The sequence below is a fragment of the Geotrypetes seraphini genome, chromosome 3 (genome assembly GCF_902459505.1).
Source record: "Geotrypetes seraphini chromosome 3, aGeoSer1.1, whole genome shotgun sequence".
Taxonomy (NCBI): Eukaryota; Metazoa; Chordata; class Amphibia; order Gymnophiona; family Dermophiidae; genus Geotrypetes; species Geotrypetes seraphini.
Genome location: NC_047086.1, coordinates 215,212,247 through 215,228,864, shown reverse-complemented (window position 1 = coordinate 215,228,864; position 16,618 = coordinate 215,212,247). Strand labels below are relative to the sequence as shown.

The 16,618-nt window shown below is 45.4% G+C and overlaps 1 protein-coding gene across 1 annotated transcript in view; it reads left to right on the top strand.

Moving 5' to 3' along the window:
• The first annotated feature begins 11,325 nt into the window (after positions 1-11,325).
• The window catches only part of LRP1 (LDL receptor related protein 1), a 777,705-nt gene continuing 772,412 nt past the window's right edge, over positions 11,326-16,618 (top strand). The window contains exon 1 of the mRNA XM_033939435.1: positions 11,326-11,728. Within this exon, the coding sequence (XP_033795326.1) occupies positions 11,629-11,728 (100 nt within the window). The 5' untranslated portion in view covers positions 11,326-11,628. The remainder of the gene's footprint in view (positions 11,729-16,618) is intronic.

Below are 16,618 nucleotides of genomic sequence, written 5' to 3'. Positions count from 1 at the left end.
TTCCTTACCGCGAGCCTCCCTCACTGATTGTTGTATGGAGTCCATCTCTGAAGCGTTGAGTCTCTCGGCCCAGGTACCGATTCCACTGCGATTCCACCATCGTCATCTTCAGGAACAATTGGGGGAACCTTCTTATGGCACTATTGCATTACGATGGACTCAGGACTTTCCTTGTGAGGTGACTGCTTCTATGATCCGCAGGGGGTCACTTTGGGCGGTCCGGGTGACCCACAATGTACTTTTGTTTGAACTCAATTACAAATTTCTTCACCGGCTCTACAGATCTACTTCCTACCAGTTTCGTGCTAAAATGTGCACGTCAGACCAATGTCTTAAGTGTCTCCACTCACCATCCACTTTGGGTCACCAATTTTGGTCCTGTGCTAGGATCTCAGCGTTTTGGCATCAGCTAAACTTACATGTTCAACTCATGTGGACTTACAATTTTACTCTAGCTCCGATTATGCTATTTACATTGGAAAGTATTCCTCTGTCTGCACCGAACGGATTTCGAAGTTTTCTGTCCAAGGCGGTCTTGTTGGGGAAAAAGGCGATCTTGCTTTGTTGGATAACTGCTGATTCTCCGACCCTCTCTCGATGGCGCACGCTCATGATTCACCAAGCTTCTATGGAGCGACTTGGTTTCTCTTCATTGGACTCTGCACAGGGACGGTCATTTTGCACATGTTGGTTACCTTTTTGTGACACATTGACGCCTAGAACACGTAGTCATATACTGAATGTTTAATGTATTTCTGGGAACTGCATCGGATTGTGCTGTGTATTTTGTTTTGGTTAGGGATTGGGAATGGGGATGGGAGGGTGGGATGTTGGGAGGGTGACATATTTGGTACATGGTGAAGTTATGATGGATCTTGGTATTCAAACTGTATTGTTGTACACCGTGGCTTTTTGTGAGTTTGTAATTCTTTTCTGAAAATTTAATAAAATATATTTGTGAAAAAAAAAAAATGTTGTAGCCCAAAAGGTGGTTCACTTTGGTTAGAAACCAAGGACCCAACATGGTCCGTGTTTCGAAAAACACTTCTTCCTCAGGGGTCCTGTTTGGAAAATAATGCAATGAGGCTGTAGCAAGTCACATGTGTTGAAAATAACATACAGTACGTATATTTGAGCCAATGGGTATGGTGGATAAATATTAAACTGATATGTGTAGAAGCACAAAGAGTGATAATATTATGTGTGCAGTGGTGCGCAGTGATCGGATGCTAAAAAGACATATACGGTGGACACACCATATGACAAAATTTGTCCAGTGTGGTATGGTGATCAAGGGGTTGAAAGCCCTATGAATGGAAACCAATTTTGAGCTGGTGACCTATTGTATGTAGAATAAGTGATCCATGATCAAGAGCTATGAGAGGTGACTCAGATGGGATGAGAAGCGCCATAAAATATATGGGAAAAAAAAAGTTTAGTGGTGGGAGCGTAACATGAATACATACCAAGATCTTGTGTCGGGTCTTTGGTTCCTAACCAAAGCGAATCACCTTGTGGGCTATAATGTTTTATGGACCTTAATAAAGTCTCAACATCTTGTATATCGTCTCTGCAGTTTCTTTTGCTGTCCGACTATCACTGCAGAACCGTTGGATTTCTCGTTGTTTTGCCTTTATCTTTCTGAACCAGTCTGGACTCTTGACAAAGTGAAGGAGATTGAAGATAGCTCGCTGGAGGAGAAGGGGCCGTACACTGCAGCAGGACAGCCTGTTTCAACCAGGGATAAAGGGGTTGGGGCTTCTAGACTCCTAGATTCAAACCAAAGACTTTGCCTCTGTTTAGTAACCAGAACAATTCCTCACAATATCAACTTTCTTCCTTGAATGTATTACTTCTTCTTATGACTTCATTTCTGGATCTGTTTTCTTTCTTCCCCTTTTTTTTTTTTTTAAATATGGAAGGATATTTTCTGTTACACATTTCAACATTTTGGAATAAGAGGTGTGAATCTTTTATGATGGATCTTCCTCATAATAAGGTCCTTCGGCTCTCCTTGCTGTATTTGTGATTTGCACTTATCAAAACTGCATGTGTATGGGACTCTGAAGAAGATCTGCTCTTCATCTGTCTGTACTGCAATCATGAATTTTGTTTATTGGCAGTGCCAACTTTAGGAAATGTGAGCGGGGTACCATGTGACTACAGCATCATTGGCTAGGGTCAGCACCAGCTCTGCATGCCTCATCTCAAGTAGGGCAGACCCAACTCCAGTCCTAAAAGGAAATTGGGATAAGCTACTGGAACCTATCTTGCCATTATGCTTCTCCTTCCTATCATCACTAGCCCTGTAACATTGGAGTAGTAAGGGTAGGAGGAGCCCGGGGCGGTGGCATGCCCCCCTTGCTCCCTCCCCTTGTTCCTTCCTGCTCCTCCATTCCACACTTGTGCTCTCCCTCCCCACCCCAAGTACCTCTAAATCTTCACCAGCATGAGTGGCTTTGGCAGCATACTCTTTGCACCAGTGTTGGCGTTCCCTCTGATGTCACTTCCTGGCCCCATGACCCGTAAGTGATTCAGAGGGGAACCAGGCTGGTCCAAGCAATAGGTAAAAGTTGCTCATGCTAGCAAAGATAATACAGAGGTACGGGGTGGGAGAGGAGGGATATCATGAGCATGGTGGGGGTGGCAGAGAGGAGCCTGCGTCCCCACCGACTCGGCGCTCAGGGTGGTCCGCACCCCTCTTACTATGCCCCTGCCCTGTAAACATGTTCAAACTTATGCACTACCACTTGTTGTATGCTGACCTTATACATTGATATCATATAGAGCAGTGTCTCTCAAACCGTTTTAGTTCTGGCACACTAAACGGAGCAAATGCTTTTCGTGGCACATTATAATTGAAATTTTAAAATTGCAAAACCAACAAAAAATTTAATTTGAGTTATATATTTAAAGTTCTTTAAGCTATGTATGGGTAATTGTAAACTAATGTAGTGAATAGTGAAACTAATGTAGATAGAATTGCTAATCAATATGATGGATGTGCTTGTTTTTGAGTGTAAATTAAACTTAAAACGTGGCTCGATAGTCAACAGCCAAACACACATTTCATCATCCAGCATCTGCAGTCGTTCTCTTTTCAATTTAATTTGTCAGAGCTGAAAATCCAAATTCATAAATATGAGAAGTTTCAAATGGTAACAAAGCCTTGATTGCTTTGTTGCTCAAGTTAGGATAACTACTGGATTAAAAATAAAACTACAACTACTTGCTGTTAGTTTTGAAGGACCAATCACGTCAAAGAATGATGCTTGTCTGGGTAGTTGTATCCTTATGCACACAGATGCTCATAACATTTATAGACTCTTGAGTACGTGATGTACATGTCATCTATTCTAGTGCATACTTATGAAGGGAATTTTTAAAATACAGAAAAATGACTCTTGGCCCGGGTCGCAAATTTTGTCAGGTGTGGGAGCACTTCTGACAGGACCTCACACCGTGTGCTCGCAGTAGACTTTTGAATCTTTAAGATTTTATTCCCACTCTCAGCTGTTGGACTGGCCATGGATTCTTGGGGAGGGGAGGGGAGGGGGGATGGGAGGGGAACTGATTATATTTTGGAAAATGTTATTTCCTGAATGGTACTACTGTTTGTATTAGCTTCTTACTGCTGGAATAATAAAAATCATTTAAACATAAAATACAGAAAAATTGTGGAATCTCTCGTAGCACACCCAGAATCTCTTGAGCACACTACTATGCCATGGCACACAGTTTGAGAGACATTGATATAGAGCAGTGGTCTCAAACTCGCAGCCCGCCAGGTACTATTTTGAGGCCTTCAGTATTATAAAAAAATGATTCTTTATGGAAAATTTGTGCCTTAAGTGTCCGGCGGTTGTGTCTGGCGGTCATGTTCTGGAACGTTGCCCGCCTCACTGCTGTAACCTCACGCAAGCACTTTCCTGCGTCTGTATGCAATTGTCCTCTCCACTCAACCTCACAATCATGTACAGACGCAGGCAAGCACTTACGTGAGGTTAGTGAGGCGGGCAACATTCCAGAATGTAAGATAACCATTGGAGGCAGTGCAGCTTGTGCGTGTGTCCAGTGCTGGTTGCGGACGCGAACACCGGACACTTAAGGCACAAGTTTTCCATAAAAAATCATTCTTTATAATACCGAGGGCCTCAAAATAATTGGTCCAAAATCTTGTCTCTTGCAGTTGATACTTTGATAGTTTTTCACTTTCTGCAGTTGCACTGTTTTCAGCTGTGTATAGCTGAAATTATCAGATAATCCACATTTTGGATTTATAGGTACTTACCTCATATAAAGTTGTCATTTCTTTAATAAGACATTAACTATTTTTTTCTGCGGCCCTCCAAGTACCTACGAATCTAAAATGTGGCCCTGCAAAGGGTTTGGGTTTGAGTTCGCTGATATAGTGGAGTTGCTGACTTTTACAGGGGAGAAGCAGCAGCAGAGACTCTGATGCTAAACAGACATTTTTTTTCAAAGAAGGAGGCAAAGGGATCATGAGGAATGAGCTGATGCAACGGCAACAGTGGGGGTGAACAAGCGGGAGATGCTGAGGGAGGAAAAGATGTTAGGGGGGGGGGTTAAGAGGCAAAGATGGGATAGTTAAGAGATAACATAGAGAATACCGGGGATGGGGGTGATATAAAGGTAAGGATGGGGGAGGGGTAAGAGGCGGGGGAGTGGATTCTGGGAATGAAGAGGGAGAGCAGTTAAAAGGCAGAGGAGATGATGTTAAGGATGGGAAGGCTGTGGATGGTGGGGGTATGAAAGATCCTGCCCCTACCACTCGCATATTCTATTGTACTCCCTGCTAAATAAAGAATAAACAGTTGGTGGGGGGAGGAGGCCCATCAGTGATTTTCACCCAGAGTGCTATTTGCCCTAGCTTGCTCTTTTTTATCAGTGTGACTCTTGGTTGGGACTGATAAAAACTGATGCTTTACAATACAAACAATACAATATAGTTATTATATTCCCAGCTGTATTTGTAGTCCACGGGCCCTACCATTGAGCTCATGGCTCCACTTTTCAGCCTCTTCTGACTTATGCAAATGAGGCCCCAAAGTGTCTCCTTAGGTTGTCCCTGATAGCAGAGTCCTATTTTATTGAAGACCTTTGTGATGGGAATAGCCAAGGAAAAACTGAACCCGAATGAAACTTGGCTTGAACTACCGCTGGAAAGGCGTGAGCTCAATTCTACAAATAATGAAATCCTGTACAGAAGAGGTCAAAATATCTCTGCGCATCTTGACACGAAATGGGGTTGAATTAGAGCAAAGCTGAAGCTTGTGAGGAGCAAAAGCAGCATTAGTTGTCAAGGATTAAATCTGAATGCTATCTTCCTGAAAAATAAATGAGAGGAAAAAAAAAGGGTAATCTTAATGATTTTGCATAACGATTTATATACCACCTTTTATTTTTTGTAGGGCTGCTTTAAAAGAGAAAGTCTCCTAAGGGGCCCTTTTATTAAGCTGCGTTAGACGCTAATGTGCACCTAACGCAGCAAAAATGGCCTAACATAGAACATGCTAAATCATTCTGATTAGATTTGTCATCTGCGTGAGCTAAACTTGCTATAAATATATTTTTTGAGGGGCATCATGGGCAGAGAATGAGCGTGGAAGCTGAAAGTGCGTGCTAACTGAATACACTTCCCCCTCCGTATTCACGGGGGTTAGGGGCAGAGCCGGCCCGCGAATAATATTTGGGCCGGTTCTACCCCTTAACCCCATTTCCCCTAGCTATTTTAAGCCCTGAAAGCCCCCCTTTAATCCTTACCTGGTGGTCCAGCGGGTTTTCAGACAGGAGCGATCTTCCCACGCTCCTGCCCCGTGCAGATCGCTCACAGGAACTGGCTGCCTTGAGCTCCCGTAGTCTCTCGAGCCATTTCCTGTGAGCGATCTGCATGGGGCAGGAGCGTGGGAAGATTGCTCCTGCCCCGAAAACCCGCTAGACCACCAGGTAAGGCTTAAGGGGGGCTTACAGAGCTTAAAATAACCTGAAAAATGAAAATGAATTTTGTGGTTTTAAAACCATGCATAAGCGAATCCGTAGATATGGAATTTGCGAATACGGAGGGGGAAGTGTAATGCTGACTTAATGTGGGAGCTCTTAGTGCAGTGTGTCAGTTTGAAAGTGGTCCCCACAATATTAGGTGGTAGGGGTTAAGTGAAAGGCGTACTGACAAACGCCAGGTCCCAGGTTCAGTTCCCTCACAGATGACTCACCAGGAAGTAGAATAATAGACACAAAGCCGCAGTGTGAATACGAGAAAGCTCTTAGGGCCACCCAAACATTTCAAGCTTACATACATTACTAATTTTGTAAATCACCTTGACCTGTTGCTTCAGACTGAATATTAAACAAGAATTAATTCTAATATTGATTCTACAACACTTAAAGAATATACAGTGGTACCTCGGTTTACGAGTGCACCGGTTTGCGAGTGTTTTGCAAGACGAGCAAAACATTTGCAAACTTGGTGCCTCGTAAACCGAGCGCGTCTCGATTTGCGAGCGCCCTCCCTGCGAACCGGCACCCTCCCCCCCGCAATCCGGCACCCCCACCACTGCCATCGGGCACCCCCCCGCCGCGACCCCTCTTCTTACTTTGATGTAGCCTCCGCACCTGCACCAGCATGTCCTGTGCTGTGCTGTGCCGGTGCCCGAAAATCTGCCTCCGGTGCTGGGCCTTGAGCATGTGCGCATGCTCAAGGCCCAGCACCGGAGGTAAATTTTCGGGCACCGGCACAGCACAGCACGGCACAGCACAGCACAGCACAGGACATGCTGGTGCAGGTGCGGAGGCTACATCAAAGTAAGAAGAGGGTTCGGGTGGGTTGGGGGGACAACAGGTCATGGCGGGGGGGTGCCCGATGGCGGCGGGGGGTGTGCCGGATCGCGGGGGGAGGGTGCCGGTTCGCGGGGGGGGACCTTTGGGGGGAGCAATGCCGATTCTCGTGGGGGGGAGCAGCGCTGCTGGCCTCGGGGGGGGGGGGGGTGGAGAGTGGGAACCTATCAAAGCGAGTTTCCATTATTTTCTATGGGGAAACTCGCTTTGATAAACGAGCATTTTGGATTACGAGCATGCTCCTGGAACGGATTATGCTCGTAATCCAAGGTACCACTGTATTTTAAAAGCTCCCTTTATTTTGACTTGTTATGTTAGGTGCCATTGACTTGTGTTCGAGGCCTAGTGACTTGATGAACACCATCAAGTTTTTGTGGCAGAATACAGAAGTAGATTGCTTGGCCTTTCTTTTGTGCAGTATGAATTCAATGTTGTTGCCGTTGTCGCATCAAACACAATCCTACGCCTCCAGTACTGCCCATCTGCTGCTGCCCAGATGGGTGGTATGTCATTAGTCTGACATCGCCACTGAAACTGCATTGGGAGGCTGTGCTAGTAGTGAAACTATCAACAGCATAGCTTTCAACTTCTCAGATGTGTGTTAGCCCTAGTGAGAATTTGTTCTGGATAGTTAATACAGTTGACTCCGCCTAAGTTCACATCGGTTCACACTTCGGTTATCTGCAGCCTACCACCATGGTCCCGTTTTTTTTACATTAAAGTCAATGGACGTACCCCTCAGATAATTGCAATTCTGATAAGTACCCAATCTGCTTATGCGCACTGATGTTATAGGTCCCACCTCTATGAGTTCACGTTACATTCACTCCGGTTAAAAGTAATCACGTTCTCATGTTGATGAGCCATGTGTTTCGGATCAGCAGCTTAGGCCTGGCAAGGTGTTCGAACTTTCAAAACTGCACCATGGCATCTCGTGGAGAAAAACCTTTGTCTTTGGCTGGTCAAAAGTCATTGTCTCTGGCTGAACGTGTCGATGTCTTAAAGAGACTTGACCAACGGGAGAATCAGGTCTCTATTGCAAAACATTACAGCGTTCATCCTAGCCAGATTTCTCGGATTCACAAAAAAAAGCAAGCCATATTGAAAGACTAGCAAAACAACAGCAATCCTACCAGGAAACTGAAAAGAATTGGGAAGGCTGGAGATGTTGAACAGGCGTTGCTGCGATGGTTCGCTGAAGCTAGAAGTTGTCAACTGCCAATCAGTGGGCCTCTGCTGATGGAGAAAGCAGCACAGATATCTGAAGAACTGGGCCTAGAAGACTTCAAAGCAACAAACGGTTGGCTAGAGAGGTGGAAAGTTCGTAACGGCATAAAATTTAAGAAGCAGGATGGCGAAAAACAAGACGCTGATGAGTTTGGTGCAGAAAGATGAGTCATGGAAGTGTTGCCATCAATCACTGGTGGATCTGAACCATGCGATGTTTTTAACACCGATGAGACGGGTCTGTACTGGTGTGCCATCCCTGATGGAACATTGGCTTTCAAACACAGTGAAACTGTTGGCTTCAAGAAGCCAAAGGAATGATTGACATTGTTGCTCAGTTGCAATATGGATGATACTGAAAAACTCGAGCCACTGGTGATTGGGAAGAATCGAAATCCTTGATGCTTCGAAAACATTAAACGTCTGCCTGTTGAATATGAAAGCAACAAAAACGCATGGATGACGGCCACACTGTGGATTGAATGGTTGCAGAAGCTTGACAATCTGATGAGAAAGCATAGGAGGCACATTGTAATGCTGTGTGATAACTGTGCAGCACACAGCAAATGATGTACGACTAACCAACATCAAACTTGTGTTTCTGCCACCAAACACGACCTCTTTGATCCAACCGATGGACTAGGGGATAATCGCCAACTTCAAACGTCATTATAGGTCACTTGTCCTAAGATATGTGATGGCAGTGATTGATGGAAGCATGGAACCCAGCCTCCAAGCTGCTGAGCTTGTGAGAAAAATGACGGTGCTCGACTCTCTTCACATGGTACAGGAAGCGTGGAGTCAAATCTCATCAACGATTTCAAATTGCTATCGATGGGCGAGCTTCATTCACGCATCTGATGAGACAACTGAAGCTGACACCGTCCATTGAACTCCTAGTTAGACTCTCGCCACAAGAGTTTGAGCTGTATGTCGCCATTGACAACGATGTGCCTACATCAGGGGTGTCCAATGTCGGTCCTCGAGGGCCGCAATCCAGTCAGGTTTTCAGGATTTCCCCAATGAATATGCATGAGATCTATGTGCATGCACTGCTTTCAATGCATATTCATTGGGGAAATCCTGAAAACCCGACTGGATTGCGGCCCTCGAGGACCGACATTGGACACCCCTGGCCTACATCATCTGACAGCACTAATTCCGATATCTGTACAGTCATAAAGGACACTGCAGACAACCAAGAGTCTGATGAGGATGGAGATACTGCTGCGGTCATCATGACTAATGAAACACCTGCAGAGATTGTTTCCTTCTCGGACGCGCTGAAGTCCCTACACACGCTGCGTTGTTATCTGGAGATAAATGGATGTCACGATATGGACAGTTTTACAGCACCAGTAGTCAGATACACAGCCTGAATCATGCAATCTGCGTGCAGAAAACAATAATTGATTATTTCAGTAGAATGTTGTTTTAAAAAAATGTTTACAGTGCATTAGACAGAACAGTGCTGATTCTAAAACTGAAGCGTATACAATTATTTTACATGTGATTTTTTGCTGAATAAAAGTTTTATTGCATTTGACTACAGCGTACTGTGATTTTTCATGACTAAAAAGTGGTACTCCGATTAAGCGCACGTGGTGGTCTGGTCCAGAGGCCTTGCACTTAAGCGGAGTTGACTGTAGTAGCAAATTCCATAAATGAGAAACCTGAGTAATACACTTAAGTGAATGTTTGAAGTTACTACGGGCAGTCCCTGAAGTTAAGAACGAGTTACATTTTTAAAGCTGTTCTTAAGTCGGATTTGTATGTAACTCAAAACTTGTAGATGTTAAGATTCTTGTTGCTTACCTCTGCTCCCAGCTGACAAAAGGGCCAACTGTCCCTGTAAGGTACAGCATGCACAACCACGCACTGTTCTTAATGTGGCCATGTATCATTCCTGAATCTGCTGCAGAAGAAGTGAGAATCTCTGCCACTGAAAATACTGCTTAGTGAAATCAAATGAAGCTGCAACTTTGTTCTTAAATACGAATCATACATAAGTCAGGTGTCTGTAACTTGGGGACTGCCTGTATATTGAGTGGGCAATATTGAAATTAAAGCATTTCAACCAACTGTTTGAGGGCCGCAATGGAGGACGTTGAAGGCCACTGCCGCAGTGCAGTACATGCTCCTACATTAATATTTTTTAATGGCTGTGTGTTAATGCTAACATTAGTGCATGCCCATATATTCAACAAATAGGAAAAAGTCCTTTTTGATAGCTGCTGTAAGGGGAATCCTTTTACTAAGGTGTGCTAATGGAAATGTGCTAACAATTAGTGCATGCTAAATACTGTATAGCCCATTGTATATCTACAGGGCTGCATAGCACGCAGCACATATTAATTAATTAGTGCATTTTAGTAAAACGACCCCTAGAAATGGGGTTAGCAGTTTAATAAAAGGGCCTGTAAGCTAGGAACATTAGGTGAGCTTGCCGGCAGAGATAGGGAAAAATACTCGAGTACCAGAATGTAAAAAACAAATAAACAACACCCTTAGGCAACCTCCATTGATAGGAGGTATATAAAAAACTTGGAACATATCCCCCATCTCTCTCTTATTGTTTCACAGATTACAAATGATTATTTAAGAATATCATGTTCGAAGTAAAATAGAGTATGTTATTTTTAAACATATTTGTTGTTAGAAATATTACAAATAGCTTTCTTCCATTATTTAAGTATGGCATTAGAGGCTTGCAATTAACTACTGGATTTGCCTTGGACTCTCATGGGCCCCATATCTGCCTAAAATTGAAGAAAGCACAGGCCCTGCTCAGAATTCTACCCTGGACCCCCCAGCACGTCTATGACTATTCACGGGAAAAGTATCTACAAGATCGGATACTTTTTTCGGCCTGGCAATCTAAGCCATGAAGAAGCATGAAAACGGTAACGTCGGGATCGGACTATGTAACTGATTTCATGCAGATTTGGAGAAAGGTGGAAGAAGTTCGATGAAAGCCGGGAAAAAGAAGTAATTCAGCAGCGCCTAGAACGGGAACGGCCGCCAACGGTACAACGTCTTCCCATGCACGGATACAAGCGATGGATGCTCACTGCCATGTCCGCCACCCCCGACGCCCACAAGCCCACTGACAGCTGCTCCCCAGCGCGCATGTGCAATCCGGGGGCTGCCGCTTAGCATTCCCTCCTCTCTCGTGGCGGTGACGTCACTGCCAGTCCCGGCCAGGGAAGGGATAGAGAAAGCGAGCTGGGTGGCTCGCGCTCCCCCCTTCATTCCCCATTCGCCCTCCCTCTTCCCTCGCGCGCGGGCGCACACACTCAGCACCCAGGGAAGGCGCACGGCGCGTTCATACATGCTAGCAGAGAGCGAGAGGAGCAGCCGAGCACGCATCGGTGCAGGGAGCCTCTAGCTGCACAATTCCTCGTCTGTGCATTTAATTCAAGCCCTCCTCATGCATCCTTAATCCCAGAGGCAGAGGCGCTGTAACCCTTGGCCCGCCCGCCTCCGGACCTCGAGAAGTCACTAAAGCTGCTGCACTCCGGAGCTCCCCGACGCTTCAGCGCAGCCATGCCGCCGCCGCTGCTGCCTCCCCGGGCAGACGTGGTCCTGGCATCGCTCCTGGCCCTAGGATTCCTGCACCACTTTGTCGCTCCTGCTTCTGCCCTTGGTGAGTACAATGAGGGGAAGCCTTATTGATCGCATTGGGGCGGGCGGTTAACCCTTGGCGTGCCATGTTGCTCGTCTCAGGCATTGTTTTAGTCTTGCATTCTAGTATCAGCTACGGGCGATCAGTTATTATGGACCCAGCCCTTGGCCTGATTTTACCTCAGTTCATAAACCCCTCTACTTGCTGTCTGCTCTTCCCTCTCAGTCCACGGTGGAAAATAAAAATATGTTGGAATTAAGTCATTTCTTTTTTCAAGAGATTAGTCCCCCACCTCCTTTTTTTTTTTTGTATCTGTGCATCAGTATTTCCATTTGCATGCTTGTTCTTTGAAATTATTCCATACATTTTGGAACAATATTTAATGGTGTGAGACAGTGAGGGGTGTGGAAGGACGTAAAATGGTAGGGGGTTTGTTTGGATTGTTAGATCTGGATCCGGCTTGGCCTTCTTTGCCTACCGTGGAGCGATCGTTTTCAATCACAAGAAATATCTTGAATCATAATAATAGATTTTTCTTCTGAGCTTCAGATTTTTCAGCCTCTTTTCCAAATACTGGACCCTGGACCCGGGCTGTGCTTTCATTACGGCTCCAAGGGTGTATTTGTGTTTGTTTTCGGGGGGGGGGGGGGTCGAGTGAGGGGTGCGAGTGCCTGGCTAGCCTCCTTGTCTCCTTCCTTCTGTGGTTGTTACTTGCAGTTAAAACCCAGTAATTACTCAGTGTTGTGTTCCTCGTATTCTGGATGTGGAAAAGAGTGCAACCAGTATTTATAGATATTTATTAGAAACGACCCCTGAGCTTGTAATATGCAGAATGCAGGCAAGGTTTGAGGAGTTTCACATTTACTTTTGGAAGAAGGCACAGGGCTGTTGCTGTAAACCAAGAACACAAGGGTTTAATTGTGGAGGAATTCTGGATGGGGATCCAGATTTGCAATCCCAAAGCTCTGAGTGGTGTGAGGCTGCAGTGCGCCTCCACTGCGTGACATGGCACATAAAATCAAGAGGAGAGAAAACAAGAAAGGGGATCACTTCCATACCAGGGAGGGGTGCAGAACCTGGCCTACGCTTTGGGGAGCACTCTAGCTATAGAGCTTAGAATGTGTGTCTTTTTTTTTTTTTCTTTCTTTCTTTCTGTAGCTTTTGGGTTTTTTTTGCGTGTTTACTATATAGAGAGATGATTTTTTTTTTTTTTTAACAAGGGAACATGTTGCTTCGCCTCTCCACACAGATTATGTAAGCAGTGAATCATTTTGCAGGGACTCTTGAGCAACAGTTACAGATTCCAACAGATTTTACCCCCCCCCCCAAAAAAAAAAGAAAAAAGAAAAAAGGATGGAAGAACTATGAATAAAACAGGATTGTTTTCCTTAGAGTTAAGGCAATAGAGCTGGACTGGAAAAAAAATTGTTAGGAATCTTGTCATGTAGTTACAGCCACAGGACTAAAGTGTTAAAATACACAATTGTTGTGTCTTATAAGCAAGGATGTTGGGCATCATTTTGAAATTTCACATATCTATCTGCTGTCATCCAGGAGCTGAATCTAGGGAAAAATTTCCTAGTCCAGGAACTTGTTTTCTTCTTTCTGAATATTTTGTTCCTTATGTAGTGTTTGGGATGGGAGGAGGAGGGTAATACACGCCTTCCTGTTATTCCCCCTACTCCAGGCAAATCCTTCATTAGTTGCCAAGGCTGCTGTGATTAAGAGGTGTTCAGACCTGTGCTATACCTTCTGTTAGCCTCTCCTGCTGTGATCTCACAGGGCTGCTTTGTGACATCATAGTGGTTGCGGCTGCCACATTGGTTCTGATTCACCATTGTTGGCTCAGAGAGGAAAGAGCCTTTTGTTTAAACATCGCATTTCTCCAATTAGGCACAGTACAAAGGCAAAGCAAGTAGAATGTCAAATATAGGTATTCCAACAGAGGGTGTGGGTTGTTGGGGTTTTCTTTTAAATTATTATTAATCGCTTTCCCTGGGGAGAGATGCCAAGTGTTTTCTGTCCATCCAGTTTATTATGTAGTATAATTCAAACACCCTGAACTGTGAGATCTTTTTTATTTCTAAAATACCCCCCCCCCAAAAAAAAAAGAAAAAAAGCTGCTTATGCTTTAACCACAGAAACTTTATTTTTCCGTATGGGATTCCATTGTTTGTTTTCTCAGTGCTTGTCTGCACGCAGTTTTTATTCTCCAGCCCACTCCTGACTCGGTTCCAGATATAATGTAATAATTTTGATTTATTTAGTACTTTTCATTCAAATTACATGAGGCTTTGCAATGTGCATGCAGTCACCTCTGGGGTGGGTGGCCTGGCGACATACTTCTAACAGTACTGTGTGGAGCAAAAGAATCCGGACAGGCAGAAAGTGGGAGAAAATCCATAGGGAATTAGAGAGTATGCAGTGAGCTTTAGTGAAAGGGCCCCTCTGTATGCATGCTTTAGGTAACAGAATTACTGCACACTAAATCCTTAGAAGCTCATAGGTATATAAATGGACTACTTAGCGTACACTGATGTCCGTTGGCATGCCCTAAGCTTTAGTAAAAGAACCCGAAAGTCTTTTGTATTGGGACTCCCTTCTCCAATCACTGAGAGTACTAAACTTTTTTTTCTTCCTTCCAACTTATTCATGGCTAAGAGCTCTCATGGCAGCCAGAAGAAAGGATATAACTTCTTAAAGCATACTCCATGAATACAGATGTTGACATCCTTAGCTGGGAAGAGTTGGCCACAGATCAGGACTAGTGGCGCAGCAGCCCAAAGCTAAGGGCAGCCCACTTCTAGATAAAGCATTCTTTGCATAAAAAAAGAGAGAGGGAGAGAGATTGCAGAGGAAGAAGAAGGAAAAGGTTCTACCCTCCCCCGTCCCCTCAAATCTCTTGTGGAATGACCTCTAAATTTTTTGGGGATAGACCCGTTGCTCTATAATTGAACTCACAAGTCACCGCAAAACCCATCGGTAGTCCTTAGTCGAGCACATCTTGGACTTGAAGCATCGTACTGTTTACTATATGTTTAAAACTAAGGGGCCCTTTTATTCATAGGCAACGGAATGCTTTTTTGTTGGGGGGGAGGGAGGGTAAAAGCTCTGACCTAGCCGCAACAGGATCCTACATCATGACAACTCCCCCACCTACCTGCCCCGGCACTTGTAATTTTAAATCTGCGGGCAGCCGCTGTGCAGATTCAACGATCAGGCCTGTCCCAGAAGTCGTCATTCTGCAGCGATGCTGTGTGGCAGCTGTCCGCAGATTTAAAATTACTGTGGCCCGGGAGGAGGTGGGTGGAGCAGTAGAGCCATAATTGACTCTTCTGACTGCCAATTTTGGGGGATGCCATGGCCCCTATGGCCTTCCCAGTTCCGATGCCTAGACTTTTACTAAATCTTAGTGTGTGTTAAGTGCCACGTGGCCTATAGCTATAAAATTTAGGACCTGATTCTATAAACAGCGCCTAGGGGCTAGGCACTGCTTGGCAATGGTTATCAATCACTAGGCACCATTTGTAGAATCGCGCCTAACTCAACTTAGGTACTTGTAGGCATCATAATTAGGGTTGCCGGATGTCCGGATTTCCTCGGACATGTCTGGAAGTTCGGACAGCTTTTCAAAACCCGGCACTTTGAAAAGCCTCCTCTCAATTGCGTTGGGCAGGAGGCAATCCACATATGCACAGATTGCCTCCTGCCCGACCAAAGCAGGCAGCGGGGGTGGGGGTGGGGGGTGGAACTAGAGTAGGACTGGGGCGGAAATGGACAGGCCTGCGGGCGGGTCTAGGGTGTTCGGATTTTACAATCGTAAAATCTGGCAACCCTAATCATAATGTTAGGCGCTGGTAGATTGGACCAGGGTTTTCTTGGTCTGATTTACTAGATCATGAAGGGCATAGAAAAAATAGACAGGGACAGATTTTTCAAATTATGGGGATCAACAAGTACAAGGGGGCACTCAGAGAAATTGAAAGGGGAGAGGTTTAGAACAAACGCCAGGAAGTTCTTTTTCACACAGAGGGTGGTGGATACATGGAACGCGCTACCAGAGGATGTGATAAACAGGAGCACGCTACAGGGGTTCAGAGAAGCTTTGGATAGGTACTTGGAAGACAAAGGGATTGAGGGGTACAGATAAGAGTAAAGGTAGATTATAGGGATGGGATTAGAGGTAAGTTACAAAATTAATCAGGGACCACTGTTCAGGCACTAGGCCTGATGGGCCGCCGCGGGAGCGGACCGCTGAGCAAGATGGACCTCTGGTCTGACTCAGCGGGGGCAACTTCTTATGTTCTAAAGCAAGCCATGCCCAAACTCTGCTCCTAACCACACCTACTTTTCAGGTAAGCACTGGTGGGAGCCTCAATGTAGACGCCTACATAACACTTTCCCCAAAATTATTTGGGGGAACTGTTCAATTAAGAGCGCCGACTGAACCAATTATAAAAATTAAGTTAGGCACCTACCGGTAGGCAGAATCAAGGGCCTTAGGGCTAGATTCACGAACCTGCCCGATCGGGCCTGATCCGGGCAGGTCTGATGAATTCTCTAAACTCAAATATGAAGATGGGGGCGATCAGAGGAACGCAGGTCTGCGATCCCAACGCATGTGCAGACCATCTGTAGATGGTCTGCGCATGCGTCTAGACCCAACTTTTTAAAAAAAAATTTTTACTTTCACGCACGTTGACTCTCCTGCTCTCCCCTTCCAAGCCCTGCTCTTGCCGCCTTCCTTTAGTGCGAGCCCGCGGGTTTAAAGCGGGGCTGCACGCAACAGTTCAGCCCCGCTTTAAACCCGCGGGCTCGCACTGCAGGGAAGGCGGCAGAGCCAGGGGGAGCAGAGAGGACCTGTCAGGCAGGCAGATTGGGGCAGGCAGATCGGGGCAGCGGGAGGCGTTC